General features: G+C 53.7%; 1 protein-coding gene across 1 annotated transcript in view; it reads right to left on the bottom strand.

The window, feature by feature from the left end:
• The window catches only part of TOGARAM2 (TOG array regulator of axonemal microtubules 2), a 45,177-nt gene extending 32,141 nt beyond the window's left edge, over positions 1 to 13,036 (bottom strand). The window contains 10 exon segments of the mRNA XM_070380195.1: positions 1,153 to 1,274; positions 1,277 to 1,318; positions 3,616 to 3,662; positions 9,371 to 9,558; positions 10,259 to 10,412; positions 10,414 to 10,468; positions 11,122 to 11,403; positions 12,087 to 12,200; positions 12,377 to 12,530; positions 13,025 to 13,036. Of these exon segments, the coding sequence (XP_070236296.1) occupies positions 1,153 to 1,274; positions 1,277 to 1,318; positions 3,616 to 3,662; positions 9,371 to 9,558; positions 10,259 to 10,412; positions 10,414 to 10,468; positions 11,122 to 11,403; positions 12,087 to 12,200; positions 12,377 to 12,530; positions 13,025 to 13,036 (1,170 nt within the window).
• Between the last annotated feature and the right edge of the window lie 2,480 nt (positions 13,037 to 15,516).

The raw sequence follows: 15,516 nt of genomic DNA, 5'->3' as shown, positions 1-15,516 counted from the left end.
GACATCGTCGTCGTTAAGTCACTTCAGTCGTGTCCGACTCTGTGTGACCCCATGGAAAGCAGCCCACCAGGGTCCCCCATCCCTGGGATTCTCCAGGCAAGAACACTGGAGTTGGTTGCCATTTCCTTCTTCGATGTATGAAAGTGAAAAAGTGAAAGTGAAGTCGCTCAGTCATGTCCGACTCTTAGCGACCCCATGGACTGCAGCCTACCAGGCTCCTCTGCCCATGGGATTTTCCAGGCAAGAGTACCAGAGTGGGGTGCCATTACCTTATCCGAGTCAATGGACATGAGTTTGGGTAAACTCCAGGAGTTGGTAATGGACAGGGAGGCCTGGCGTGCTGCAGTTCATGGGGTTGAAAAGAGTCGGACACGACTGAGAAACTGAACTGAACTGAACGCATGCATGCTCTGTCCTGTCTGACTCTTTGTGATCCTATGGAGTGTAGCCCACCATGCTCCTCTGTCCATGGGACTCTCCAGGCAAGAATACTGAAATGGGTTGCCATTGCCTTCTTCAAGGGATCTTCCAGACCCAGGGATCAAACCAGGGTCTCCTGCAGCTCCTGCCTTGGCAGATGGATTCTTTTACCACTGGGTCATGTAGGAAGCCCAATGACTCCCCAAGTTTCACTAAATTCATCCAGACTAGGATCTGTATGAATCATCTGGATCAAGGTCACCTTAGAAGTACAAGGTATTTGTCAGCCTGTGAAACACAGCATTTGGCTGATCTGCCTCTGAGTCAGCTGCCTCCAGGTTGCTATCTTGGGTGCTGGTTCAGATTACTTGGTTTGGTTCACCTAAGCCCTTCTGCCATCTCCCCCACATCCTGCTTCCTTCTGAACCATGTGTGACCTCCTCCTGTCCTCGCCTCCTCCCTCAGCCCCACCCCTCGGGTCCCTGCTGTACTCTCCCCTTCACCTAGGCCCCCTCACCTCTGTCCTTTTCCTCCTTTCTTTCCTCTCTTTTCTGCCATAGCCTTCACCCCAACCCATCTACAGGTTCTAGCCTTAAGGACTGGAGCAGCTGCCTCGGGTTCCTCCTTGCTCTCCTCAAGCCAGGCCCACAGTTGCGTATTTCAGAAGCATGTGTGCCTTCAGCCAGTGGTGTGCTCTGACCCCAGCTTCCTCTCCCCTCGCTTTCCAGGTACCTTGGTTTCACTCTCCTTCTGGTCCTCTTCTTTTAACAAGGGGTGAGCTTCTTTGGCATGGCTGAAGGAGAAGGATGTCAGCATCGGAGCAGATTGAGATAAAGGCAGGGCAGGCTTCTCAGGGCAGCAGACCTGTCTCTGACAGGCGGGATCAAAGGTTTTGGCTCTGAAGAGTGGAGAACAAGAGTAAAACTGAGGACACCCAGCACCCGAGAGCAGCAGCCACTGGGATTAAGGCTCTACAGCCCTGGGGTTGGTATAACATGCAACTGTCTAAGCCCTCCACCCTCAGTGCTTCCCCCCTATGCTGCCTTAAAAGGGAAAGCACAGGTTAAATTCACTCTACAGAGCAGCACTGGGAGGAATAAAACAGGCTGCCTGAGGACCAACACCCTTCCCCTTTCATGCATCCATCCTGCATCCATCTATCAACAGTTACTGCACACTTTATTCTAAGACTGGGGTGGGGTGGGGTGGGGTGGGGTGGAGAGGAGCGTGGGCAGGAAATAGGGGCAGACCTGTTATCTAAGAGGTTTAAGATATTTCCTGAGAATGTAAGTCTGTCTTAACTGGGAGGTATGTGCTTCAGAAAGAGGAAAAACAAAATGAGCCCATTGATCATTATACACTACCATGCTCCTGTCTGAGACTGTAATACCACAGGAAAGAGCCAGAGGACTAAAGCCAGCCCAACGCTCTCATTTTACAGATGGGAAAGTTGAGACCCAGTGACCTTCAGATGCTCTTATGATTAATAAAATTCAAATTCATTTCCAAATGACATCAAATCCATAGCATATCTTTGTCATTCCATGTTTTCCCAATTACCAGACTTTAAGAGCATGTTTCTTGTTTTAGGGACAGTGTGGGGGTAGGTCCATTAGTTTTCCTTTAATGAAGGCAGCGTTAATCAGGTTCTCCTGCTCACAAAGTTTGGAGTTCACTGGCCTTGAGAGAACTTGCAAATCAGGGCTCCTCTGGGAAGAGGGGCCACCACCTGGGGCTGCCTGAGGCTGGAAAGGGTGTAGAGTCTGGGGATCTGGCAGGGCTCCTGGGGACCCCCAGATCTCTGTCCAGCCCCTGCCTTCTACCAAAGATCCCTCCTGGGAGAAGACTCCAGAACCAAGGGGGAGGAGGGGCGAAGCCTCTGTCTGCCGGGAAGTAAGGCAGGGCCGAGGGCATAGGCGCCCAGATGCCAGCTCACCAGAGCAGGGACTGCAGGAAAGCCCTTAGCTTCAGACACTACCATGCGAGCCCCGACTACATGCTAGACGTGGTGCCCACATTGGGCAGTGTTGTCCTCTGCCGACAGCTGGAAGGTCAGAGAGCTTCTTGAGGACTCTGCCAGTTTGTAGCCCCCTTTCACCTATGCCTCCAAGAGACTCCCTGGAAAGCTTTGTCCAAGCAGCCTGGCCCCTGCCCCACAAGGACCTGGTTCTCAAGTGACAACCTGGTGGGGCAGACAGGGGAGTAGCTCTAGGCTGGCGTCCCCTGGCCCAAAACCCCTTCCAGCGCTCTCAGGAAGCTCTCAAGGGACGCTGGGTGCCCGTGTGTGTCACACTGGACTGCCCCAGCTCACCCTGCCACAGCCTGGCCAGAGAGGGAAGACTGGCCACAGCAGAGGTTTCCATGCCAGGCCTGCCTCTCAGGCCCAGCTGGGCATCCTAACCCTGGGGCCTCATGGGCAGCAGCCTCCCCCTGACCAACTAACCTGCTGCTGAGCTGATTACAGGGTGACCTGCCCGGAAGCTGGGCAACAGTCCACCCGCTCCTGCCAGTCAGCACAGCAGCTGCCGCCAACCCCCCTAGGCCTGTGGCCCAGGGTACTCTGCCCATGTCCCCTCACTCGACCTTCCATCCTCCCCACGAATTAGGTCATAGGCTGGAGAGCCTCTCTGAGCCTCAACCACCTGCCTCACTGCCAGCCCAGCTGGCTCTCTTCCCCTGAGGCTGAAACCTCCTGGGATCAGCTGACCAAGGGATTCACGGGATGCAGTTTAATTTCTCACTCTGTCTGGAGAGGAATCCTCTATTCGCTTAGATCCATGCATCTCCTGCATTGGCAGGCGGGTTCTTTACCACACCACTAGCACCACCTGGGAAGCCCAGGGGCAGCCATAGGATGGGACAAACCCCACCTTTGGAGCCGCAAGGACCTGCGTGCTTTCTGTGCACTAAGAAGGTCCATCTTGGTGAACTTCAGTGCACCCTTCCTCCATCAGATGGGACAGCACCGTCTCTCTCAGCTGGGTGATCATGAAGCAACCTATGCTGGTGGAGGGTACCACAGAGCAGGGGCCACCCTCCCTGGGACCAGGGCGACTTCTGCTTCCCCTTCCATGAAATGAAGGCAATGAGTCTAAGAGCACCCAGATCTCCTCTAGCCCTAATTCCAATCCCATGATCCAACCCAGGAACCAGAGAGTCAAATAACAAATGGAAGGGTGCAAGACGAGTACATACCCAGAGATCTGGGGGTCTTCTCCCGAGGCCCATGCTCCCAGACCAATCTTAAAAGAATGGGGGAGAAAAAAGCACCATGAGAGATGGCAAGCAAGAGCTCCTGCTGCGCTAGCTAGCAAGCAAGAGCTAGCTCCCAGGCTAGCTCCAGGATGGGGTGACAGCTGAGAGGGGGATGAGACAGAGGGGGCCGTGGGTGCCTCTGTAAAGAGGCTCTTGGCCAGGTGTTCAAGGCAGCAGGAGATGCAGCTCCTTCTGGACTTGAGAGCAGGCTGACCGGCAGGCTTGGTCCAGACAAAACTCAGAACCCTGTTTTCTTGCTGCATAGACCATTGATTTCCCCAGGAAGCCAGCCTCCATGAGTAAACCACTCAGTCCAACAGGAAGCCCTGCCCCTGCTGTGTGCGCAGGAGATGGGGGTGAATCTCCTCCCACCTCAGGACAGACTGACTTCAATCCTCTCCCAACTCGGGAGACCCACTCCTTCTCTCCTCCAGGGTCTAGAGGGAGTGACCCCCTTTGCTGCTGATGGGAAATCACCACTGCTTTGTAGGAGACGTTCAGTTCAAACTGAGCACAGGAAGGGAAGATGAGGCATTCCTGGCACTGGTTTTAATTGCAGTTTTTAAAGTAAACAGTACTGTTTACTCATTTGTGCATGCATGTTGCTGCTTCAGCCAGGCCCAGCTCTTTGCAGCCCCATGGACTGTAGCCTGCCAGGCTCCTCTGTCTATGGGATTATCCAGGCAATAACACCGGAGTGGGTTACCATACCCTATTGAAGATGTACTATGTGCAAAGCACTGTGTAGACACTGGGAATACAGCATCACTAAGACAGGTGGTGATGCATGGATGGGCCTTACATTCCCAGGAAGACCAGATATACATTATCTAACATGGACTTTTCTCTTCTCACTGGGAAATGCATAGACAGCAGAAGGCTCTGGGGGGGTGACAGGGTGACAAGCCACGAGAACTGGGACACGACATCCTGTGCTCTGGCCTCAGAGTGTTCACTCAGCAGGGTGACCTAGGCTGGGATGGCCGGAGGACAGGCTGTAGGAGAGCCCACCTGAGTGCCTGCCCAGATATAGGGTCCCTAAAGTGGAGAGTGAAAAAGTTGGCTTAAAGCTCAACATTCAGAAAACGAAGATCATGGCATCCGGTCCCATCACTTCATGGGAAATAGATGGGGAAACAGTGGAAACAGTGTCAGACTTTATTTTTTGGGCTCCAAAATCACTGCAGATGGTGACTGCAGCCACGAAATTAAAAGACGCTTACTCCTTGGAAAGGAAAGTTATGACCAACCTGGATAGCATATTCAAAAGCAGAGACATTACTTTGCCAACAAAGGTTTGTCTAGTCAAGGCTATGGTTTTTCCTGTGGTCATGTATGGATGTGAGACTTGGACTGTCAAGAAGGCTGAGCGCCGAAGAATTGATGCTTTTGAACTGCAGTGTTGGAGAAGACTCTTGAGAGTCCCTTGGACAGCAAGGAGATCCAACCAGTCCATTCTGAAGGAGATCAGCCCTGGGATTTCTTTGGAAGGAATGATGCTAAAGCTGAAACTCCAGTACTTTGGCCACCTCATGCAAAGAGTTGACTCATTGGAAAAGATTCTGATGCTGGGAGGAGTTGGGGGCAAGAGGAGAAGGGGACAACAGAGAATGAGATGGCTGGATGGCATCACTGACTCGATGGACGTGAGTCTCAGTGAACTCCGGGTGTTGGTGATGGACAGGGAGGCCTGGCGTGCTGTGATTCATGGGGTCGCAAAGAGTCGGACACGACTGAGGGACTAATCTGATCTGACTGAGGAGACCGTGGAGGTCAGGGGACCGGAGGTCTACAGGAAGGGCCAGAGCCTGGGCCAACCAAGACTCTGAGTTGCTCCGTGGGACAGGCACAGCCTCCTAGATCAGGACCCCCAGGGAGGGCCTGTGTGGCTTGGAGACACAGGCAAACACCCCAGGGCGCCCAGCTAGGGTGCTAGGTCTTTGCCATTGGAACCCACCACTGCCCAGCTGTGCTAACAGGGCTTGGGCAGAGGTGAGCTGGGAAGTCCCTTTGGTGGTTCTGGCTAGGCACAGAGTGGGTACAGGGCACCAGTAATCATGGCACTGCTTCCTCCCTCAGACCCAGCCATCTCCGGCTCCTGGCCCACAGCCTCGCCCCTTTGACCTCGAGCTGGAGGCTGTTTTCCCTTCCCCTCTGAGCAGAGGACGTGGCCTCAGAGCACGTGGCTCAGCCTCCTTCAAGCTGTGGACCTTGGCAAACCTCTCCTTCCCTTCTCTGCTGCTGCTAAGTCATGTCAGTCGTGTCCAACTCTGTGTGACCCCATAGACGGCAGCTCACCAGTCTCCTCCATCCCTGGGATTCTCCAGGCAAGAACACTGGAGTGGGTTTCCACTGCCTTCTCCAATGCATGAAAGTGAAGTCGCTCAGTTGTGTCCGACTCTTCATGACCCCATGGACTGCAGCCCACCAGGCTCCTCTGTCCATGGGATTTTCCAGGCAAGAGTACTGGAGTGGGGTGCCATTGCCTTCTCCGCCTTTCCTTCTCTAGAGACCCATTAGCAGAAAGGACAGAGGCCAAGGTCACCCACACCCAGAGAGCCTTCACTTTTCTCCACACAGCGTTCTAGCCCCCTCTCCCTCTTCTGAACCCCCACCGTGACCTGAGGCGGTCCCACCAGGCCACACGCAAATGATGGGGACAGCAAAGCTCTACCTGCATCGACAGTCTTCTCCACGCACCTGGCCAGACATCTGAGCATCTACCAGTGTCCCCAGCAGCACAAGTTGAACCCACTCTCAAGCTGCCACCCCAAGGCTCCAAAGCCTGCCTCTCCTCCTAATTCCCTGTCCTGCTGAAGCCACCACCATCTGTCTGGCTGTTTATCCAGTAACTCTGGCATGGGCCTCAGCTCCCTACCTGTTTCATCCCACATCCAGTCACCAATCCCCTCCCCCACTTCTTCACTTTCCAAGCCCCTCTGCACACTGACCACTGCAGACCAGGGCCCCACAGCCTCTGCCCATTCAGGTGCCCACAGCTTCTCCCTGGATCCCTGAGGCAACCCCGACTGTGTGCACAGCCCATGCCACACTGCCGTGGCCAAAGTGGCCTTCCTAAATCAGATCTGACATCACTTCCACACCAAAAAGCCCCCAGTGGCACCTCACTGCTTCAGGGTAAAGCTCACGCTCCTCAGTTTAGCACACGGGCCCTTCAGCCCTGCGTACCTCACCCCCCGTCACACACAGATACAGTGCTGCTGGAAAACTAGCCATGCCCTAGATGCCTCAGTCAGTCATCCTCCCCAACTCTCCCTCTCTCCATCTCACAGACTCTGCCTCAGCCTTCAAAACTCAACTGGCCTCACCTCCTCTGAGAAGTCTTCCTGGCCTGATTGAAATAATTTTCCACAGCGCTCCTCAGAATGAGAGGCAGCCTTCTACCTTAGTGTTTACCTCACTGGGACTTTTAGTCAATGGTCTGCTGGTAAATTTCCCTTATGAGCTCCCAGAACACAGGGAATGTCTTGTTTGGCTTTGCTTTCATAGCGCCTGACACAGTGTCTGGCACAGAGTGGTTCTTAACAGTGACTCAATGGATGCACGGACACATGGACAGACAGACAGATGAAGGATGGATGAAATGGTAATGGAGTCTCCCTCCCAGCCATTAGCTAGCCTCACGGAGTCAATGGAGAGAAATCCATGTCACAACCTGACAGCAAATAGGCAGATACTTCAGATGTTATCTGCCTAATCCACGTGTGACTAATCCATGGCAGTTCACATGGGAGCTTGACACCTTGGGAGCCACAGAAGTGTCCAGATATAGCCCCTGCCTTATAGTGCTGCAAGTTCAAGAATAGAAATGAGGTTGAAATAAAAGGTGAGCAAATAAGTAGGTGGGAGGTGGCTGGACCGCACACAGGCTGGGTGCCGTGTGAACAGAGCCCTTCCCCACATCCCGAGGAGGCCAGGGAAGACCTGACAGAGAGGGTGGACGTGGAGCTGGGGCTTGAAAAATGTAGGAACTGACCAGCAGGCCAAGGGTAAGAGGCTCATGTTGGGGCTGCAGGGAGGTGCCGTCCAGGGCTGGACACAGGGGTATGGGGGTGGAGAGGGTTGCCACTCAGGCTCCCAGAGAGCAGCACAGGAGGAAGTGTGAAGTGGTGGACTGGGACACCCTGAATGTCTGGCCAAGGAGACTCCTGTTTAAGCTGCTGGCACCAGGAAGTCAATAGAAGTGAGGTGCATGGAAGGGGTGTATTTGGGGAGGAGGGGTGGATGAAAACAAAAGATCAGGATGAAGAGCTCAGGGCCACAGGAGATGGGGTAGGAGCTCCAGGGGGAGGTCAAAGGGGACCCAGCAAGTACAAACCAAGAGCAAAGGCAGGGCAAGCAGGGGTGGTAGCCTCCGTACTGTCTCTCGTTGCTTAAGAAAGCCGCATGGGATGTGGCAATCTGTTAGGAACAGGGGGCAAGAGTTGAAAATGATGCTGAAATTGGAAGATCAAAGAGCACTCCTGCACCCCAGTGGAAATTAGGGGGTCGTGGGGGAGAGACAGTTAGGGGAAACACGAAGAGCTCCATCCGTGATGCTGTGGTGGTGATATACCCTCCTTCCCTCCTTGCCTCCAACGCTGGATCTGCATCAGCCTTGAGGGCCTGGGAATGCTCAACAGGAGGAGGGAAGCCCAGGGGATGTGGAAGTCTCCCATCCCACTTGACCTTGGAAGCCACCTGCACAGATAAGCCTCCCAGGGGAGAACAAGGAGATGGAGGCGAAGAGTTCTGGAATACACTTAAGAAATAAGGAAAGAGGGGGCACACAGGAAACTGCCTGGAAGTCAGGAAGGTGAGGAAGGCAAAGAATTCAAGGACATCAACAGCTCAAGAGCAGTGGGATGGGTGGAAAGGTCACTTATCGGGGGCCAGAGAATCACGAAAGCCACCACGAACTCTCAGAGGGGAGGAAGAGGTGGATGTCTGAGCAGGAAACGAGGAGGCGGTGTCGACAGTGAGGAGGTGGAGGCCGGTAGAGGAAGAGGTCGGTGGAAAAATCGAGCAGAGAGCTTAAATCCAGGAGCAGGTCCACAGATGGGCTCCCACACTTCACCAGGGTACAGTAAGATGTGGACATGTATTGGGACAGAAGGGGAGGCGATGTGGGAGACAGAGGACCCTTGAGAGAAATGGGCACAGCAGACCCCAAAGAGAGCGCTCTCTCTACTTCCCCCTGTCTCTATCTCTCCCTCTCTCTCTATTCACTGATTCTCTATTCACTCTCCCTATTCACTGATTCCCAGTTTTTTGATTCCCTTTTTAGTCCAAAACTTTTGTAGACTACCCCCATATATAGACACAATAATGCTTGCATTTTTAACGTCCATTCATTAAGAAAATGCACCCATCACAAAGAGCTATCATGAATCCAATAGCGCTTTAAAAATATTCATATTCTATTCATCAGGGCAGCAACCACACGTATCAGGACATTGGTAGAAAACAGAGGTCAAGACATTGTTAATTAAGCCTATGCACCCCTCCTGCTGGAGTCAAGGGCCAGCTCTGTGACTGCCCCAGGTCAGAGGCTCATGGTGGAGGACCCTGCCCTCCACACATCTGGCTTCCAGAGCTCTGCCCTGGGGTGGAGACTCAGTCATAGGGAGTCCAAGCAGATCTTGGAGGGTAGAGGAGAGAGGACCACAGGTAGTTTTGATTTAGGGCTGCTTACCGTGTGGTGGGGGGCCTCAGGCCCGTGAGGATGTCCTGGCCCAGAGGCAAGAGGCTGGGAAGGGAGCCAGGTGTGCGGGAGGTCCCAGTGGGTACATTGGCCTTTGGGATGGGTGGGATCACAATGCCTCCCAGGGACTTGTGCATCTTCTCATCATTGCAGTGCAGGTACTGTTGGGAAATCTGTACCTGGGAGCAGAGGTAGGGGAGGGTCTGGTCCACGAAACAGTCCACTCTGGATGCTCAGCTCCCAGGTGCCTCGTGCAGAGTGGTCCCTTCTATCCACAGCGCTGGTAAGTATCCTGCTTCTCTTTTTAATAGCACAACCTGGGACCTCTGAGCTCATTGTTTCCTTACCATTTAAACAAAAAGGGGTCCTCTCATTCCTCCTCCAACCCCTTTAGTCATTATTATTAGTTGTTTTTCTGTTCTCATTTCAGAAAATCCTAGAACATCAGAGCTGAAAGGGATCCTCAAAAACATCAGGTCCAATTCCCTTTTCTTAGTGCAAACTGAGGCCCAGAGAGGGAAGTGACTTGCCCATGGTCACACAGCCAGTGAGGGGCAGAGTGGAAACCAGAACCTAAATCTCCTGAGTCTTAACCCAGTATTCTTTCCCCTCTGCCACAGTCCCTTGCCAAAAGTGAGGAGGGTCAGAACCATAGGAAATTCTGGAACATTTAGATCAGAGAAGGCTTGAGAACCATCACATGTAAGATGGATAATCACACAGCATCTGCTTAGAAGGAGCCAGCTCGGTACCTCTGGGGCAACTACCAGAGAAGATACTTTCAGAGATGCTCAGGGCCCAGGAACAGGGATTGGTAAAGGATCGAAAGAAAAACAGAAGGACAGGAAGGCAATACTCAGAGCAGTCCAACTGCCTTACCTCCTGGGCACCAGGTCTCAGCTCCTGGGGACCCTGACGGCTTATGGGCGGGTCCAGGCCCTTCTCCTTGGCTATGCTGGCTTCTGGGGTGGTGGGGATGCTCTGAATGGGAGGCATCGGCCTGGACACCCTCAGCAGCCTCTGAGAGGTGGCCCGGGATGGCAGTCTTCAGGGGAACTCCTTTGGGGCCTCCACCGGGATCCAGAGAGGCTGTATGTGGTAGGGATGGGGAGTAAGTGAGTCCCCAGAGTGTGGGGGGTGGAGTTAATTCAGTTGCTTGGCAACAGGGCCTTGTGTCCTGGGGAGGCTGGCATGGTAAGAGGAGGGGGCAGATGTTCCCCCAGCCCCAAGCCCACCCCTAGACTGTGCTGAGTGTCCTTTCCCACTCCTGTAAAATTTGGTAGTAAGTGTCAGTCAAAGTCACCTATTTAAAATTCAGAATAAATTGATTAAATAATTAAAATTCAGAGGCAGGTTGGGTAGAAAGGGGAACAAAATCAGTACTGAATTAGGAGAGAAAGCAGCGGGTTCTAGTCCTTGTATCCACTTGAAAGCCACTGGGTGGCTTTAGCATAGTTGGCAGGAGTGGGAGGAAGAAGGTGGTCAGATCTGTGTTCGAAAAGAATTGCTCTGCAGTGAAGACTAGAAGGAGGCGAGGGTGGGAATGGGGAGTCCGGTTGGGAAGCGCTGCAGAGGCCTAAGTGGGAGATGGCATTCCACGGAGGAGGCAGGGGCTGTAGAGAGGGTGCCCCCCGACCACCTCTGACCCCAGCTGCCAGTTGCACACCTGCTGACTCTCACAGTCCAAGTGGCCTGGGGTCCCTGACCTTAGGGCTGGGGTCTGGGCAGGGCCCAGGGCTCACCACGGGAAGATGCTGCCAAGCCCTCTGAGAGTCTCCTTTTCTTGAGCTTGTCCTTGATCTGGGTGGTGTCCCGGGCCACACTGTTGGCCTCTGACTTCAGTGAAGGGAGCGGCACCAGCGGGTGGGGAGCCAGAGACAAGGCCGCAAGGTTCCTGGGGTGGCCGTTCCTGGCCTGCCAGCCCTTCAGGGGAGCATCCAGTTTGAGGCTGCCAGGGTCCCCACGTCCACTCAAGAGCTGTGATGGCTTCTCCAGGAGGGTGCTGGGTGCTAGCTGGAGGGAGGCTGAGACAAGAACTCCTATGCTAGAGGAGCCCACTCCCCCCACTTCCCTGAGTGCTAACACCACCCAGGCCCCAGGACCTCAGCGCTGCCTTCCTGGGGCTCATGGGGCCTTCCTGCAATTCCTAGGAGAACCCCACTTATTCCCTGTTCCTGCAGGAGCCCTCCGTACACCTCCATCCTTTGAGGCAGAGAATTGAAAAGTGAGGTGAAGTGAAGTCGTTCAGTCATGCCCGACTCTTTGCGACCCCATGGACTATAGCCTACAAGGCTCCTCTGTCCATGGAATTTTCCAGCCAAGAGTACTAGAGTGGGTTGCCATTTCCTTATCCAGGGGATCTTCTCGACCCAGAAATCGAACACAGGTCTCCCACATTGCAGGCAGACACTTTACCATCTGAGCCACCAGGGAAGCCCAAGGACCCACCTAAAACCAAAGGACATGTCCAGCAGGGACCAGGGTAAAATTAACACCTGCTATGGCTTGAGGACACAGTTGGGCATCTAAACACACCCATCTCCTCCCTCCAGGATGAGGTCCAAGCTCTGCTCTGTGGTCACTGACCCTGTCTGTGTGGCTGCTAGGTGGAATGGCCCATCTCTGTTCCAAGGCCCCAGAGAGGCTGCTGGGACATTCAAAGGCCATTTGATGTGATGGAGTCACCAAGCCCATCCCTCCATCTCACCTTCTCCAAAAGTCTCCAGGCTGGAGTCACTGCTTCCACCTGGGAGTGCAAGGGGCCCAGCACTGCTCTGGGGAACGCTGCCACCGTACACGGCCACAGGAGCCGGAACTTTGGCTGGGGACAGAAAGGCAGGGAGAGCAGTGTCTTAGAGTCCACTAAGGCCGGGATAGGGGACAGATGGTCCCGGGCACTCTGTGGCCCATCCCCTAAATCAGAGCCTTGCCCTCAGGTGGGGGCTTGCCACCCCGACCCCAGCCGGCCAGGGCACCGTGCTCCTCACCAAAGCCCACCTTTCCAGCCCGCTCCGCATGACTTCTCCCAGCTTTGCTCCAAACCCTCCCCACACTGCACCTTCTCAGCCTCTTTCATGAGTTCCCGGTCCTCGGCCCTGAGCACAGTGGCCTGTTCCCTGAACTGCTCAGGCGTCCCCGGTTCTCCACACTCCTAGCAAGGAGTCTCCAGGCCCCTGCAGAGGCCCCTCCCAGGAGAAGCAGCTCCACCTCACAAGCACCCGTTCGCTCCAGGCAGGACCTCTGACTCCCTCACCCTCCAGGGGAAACAGGCTCACACAGCTGGCTCCCAGCGGCAGCACCAGGCCTGGAACACTGAAACAGTTGGCCACACTGTCTCCTGCCCTGTCAGCTGAGGAAAACGGGGCCACCCAGCTCTCCCATGGACCCACTCCTGCATCCTTGGCCCGTCTTCGTATTCCCACTACAGAACACTACCCTCAGTCAGCCCATCAGCTCAGAGAGTGGAAGCAAACCCTGGAATCTGGAGCCAGATAGGGAGCCCCCCACAGGAGGCTGAGCAGGGAGAGCCCACGGAGTCTGGCCCGGATGGAAAGCCTTGGCGGCCCAACCACATCTCCCAAGCAGAGCCCGTGGGAGTATCCAAGGAAGATCCCCACCCCCACAACCTTCCTTGGGGCCCCTTACCTGGGGATACATCGTCACGGATGCCCATGCCCTGGGTGGAGGAGGCACCTGGGGGGTTGTCCAGAGGCAGCAGCTAGTTTCTGGGCCGTGAGCACAATCCTCAAGCATCCAGAGGACCCCAACCTATAACATCCAGGGACATACAATGGAGAGAGGCAGAGAGGATCAGTACAAATCACAAACTCTTTTTAAACCACTTTGTGGGAAGCCCCCCAGGAGCTAAAGCATTCTTTCTTCTTTTTTATTTTTTTAAGAGCTTTAAAATTTTTATTTATGTTTGACTATGCCGGGTCTTTGTTGTTGTGCGGGGTTTTCTCTAGTTGCGGCAAGCAGAGACTATTATCTAGCCGTGGTGCACGGACTTCTCATTCCTTGGCTTCTTTTGCCTCAGCACAGGCTCTAGGCATTCGGGCTTCAGTAGTTGTGTCACTTGGACTTTATAGTTGCAGACGCTAGAGCACAGGCTCAATAATTGTGGCACAGGGACTTAGTTGCTCCTAGACATGTGGGATCTTCCCAGATCAGGGATTGAAACTGTGTCTCCTGCATTGACAGGTTGTTTCTTTACCACTGAGCCACCAACTGCTGCTACTGCTGCTAAGTCGCTTCAGTCGTGTCTGACTCTGTGTGACCCCATAGACGGCAGCCCACCAGGCTTCCCCATCCCTGGGATTCTCCAGGCAAGAACACTGGAGTGGGTTGCCATTTCCTTCTCCAATGCGTGAAAGTGAAAAGTGAAAGTGAAGTCGCTCAGTTGTGTCCGACTCTTCGCGACCCCATGGACAGACTCCTCCGTCCATGGGATTTTCCAGGCAAGAGTACTGGAGTGGGGTGCCATTGCCTTCTCCGCTGAGCCACCAGAGAAGCCCTTAAAGCATTCTTATAGTAAAGAAATCTGCCACTGGTTTCCCAGGTGGTGCTAGCGGTAAAGAACTCACCTGCTAGTGCAACAGATGTAAAGAGACATGGGTTTGATCCCTGGGTCAGGAAGATCCCCTGGAGGAGGGCATGGCAACCCGGTCCAGTATTCTTGCTTGGAGAATCCCATGGACAGAGGAGCCTGGTGAGCTATGGTCCATAGCGTTGCAAAGAGTCGAGTGCGATCGAAGCGACTTGGCACTTGGCATGGACTGAGGGCACTTTTAACATTCGGACTCTCTTGGACACTTTAAAGTTTCCAAGTCCCCAGGTTGCATAACTGTTCAGTTCAGTTCAGTCGCTCAGTCATGTCTGACTCTTTGCAACCCCATGAACTGCAGCACACCAAGTTTCCCTGTCCATCACCAACTCCCAGAGCTTGCTCAAACTCAGGTCTATCAAGTCAATGATGTCATCCAACCATCTCATCCTCTGTCATCCCCTTCTCCTCCTGCCTTCAATCTTTCCCAGCATCAGGGTCTTTTCCAATGGGTCAGTTCTTATCAGGTAGCCAAAGCATTGGAGTTTCAGCCTTAGCATCAGTCCTTCCAATGAATATTCAGGACTGATTTCCTTTAGGATGGACTGGTTTGATCTACTTGCAGTCCAAGGGACTCTCCAGACTGCATGACTATAGACAGTCCATTATGTAAACAGTCCATGTAGGCAGTCTGCATGACTGTAGACAGTCCATTATGAACAGTGTCAGTGAAATGCATGAACCCAATTTTGCTGGTGGCTTTGGCGTTGACACGGTCACCTCAGGGTCTTGGGAAAGATGGAGCTTATCAAGGGGGAGTCTGACACTTCCTTTCCCCACCAGTTTCTACTTTGCTCATTACTCTGGTAGCTGCCCTGGAAGCTCATGCTGAGTCAAGCTTTGCAACCCCTCTTATCACTCAAGGATGCAGCAGGGGACTCTGCAGAGACTAACTCCCTTGTTTTCTCTCAGGCACACCAGTCTTCTGCACAAAGTTCCTGGCCCTCATTCTCAATTTGTTGACCAAGCCAACCTCAGACACACCCAGCCATTTCATTGTCCTAAGCTGACCGCTTGACCCCTCCAAGCCTCTTTCCAGCCTCCCTTAACCCTCCGGGGTCAGTCGTCCATTCCTGCCCTTGACCTGACTTCATTCTTTTCTCATGTAATAAAGGTCTCACCGCAGACTCTGCAAGTTCACTCAGTTTTATAAATTCTCTGCTGATATCATAGTGACCCATTTCCACCCTGACAGGTAGGGAGGTGACCAGAAATGATCAATGATAAAATCAGGACAAAGGCCACACCTTCCATATCCCCCAGTTTCTGCCCCAGAGTAGGTCCCTTGAGATACCATCTGGGGACAGGGCAGGAGGCAATGCCAGACTCTTTTTGCTGAGCAACAAATCCTAACCCAGGAACTGAAAACTCCTGCCTTCTGTCTGGAAGCCAGCCCACCATGTCCCCACCCAGACCCCAGCAGGAAGAGCAGCTCCTAGCAACCCCTGGCCAAAGAGAGGTTCCAGCTCAGCCTCTGAGGTCCTGCTGATTACAGCCTCCAGCCACTTGGTTCTCTGAGGAGAATTTTCCTCAC

The sequence above is a fragment of the Bos mutus genome, chromosome 11 (genome assembly GCF_027580195.1).
Source record: "Bos mutus isolate GX-2022 chromosome 11, NWIPB_WYAK_1.1, whole genome shotgun sequence".
NCBI lineage: Eukaryota > Metazoa > Chordata > Mammalia > Artiodactyla > Bovidae > Bos > Bos mutus.
Note: the sequence above shows the minus strand (reverse complement) of the source record. Positions and strands in the feature narration are given on the sequence as shown.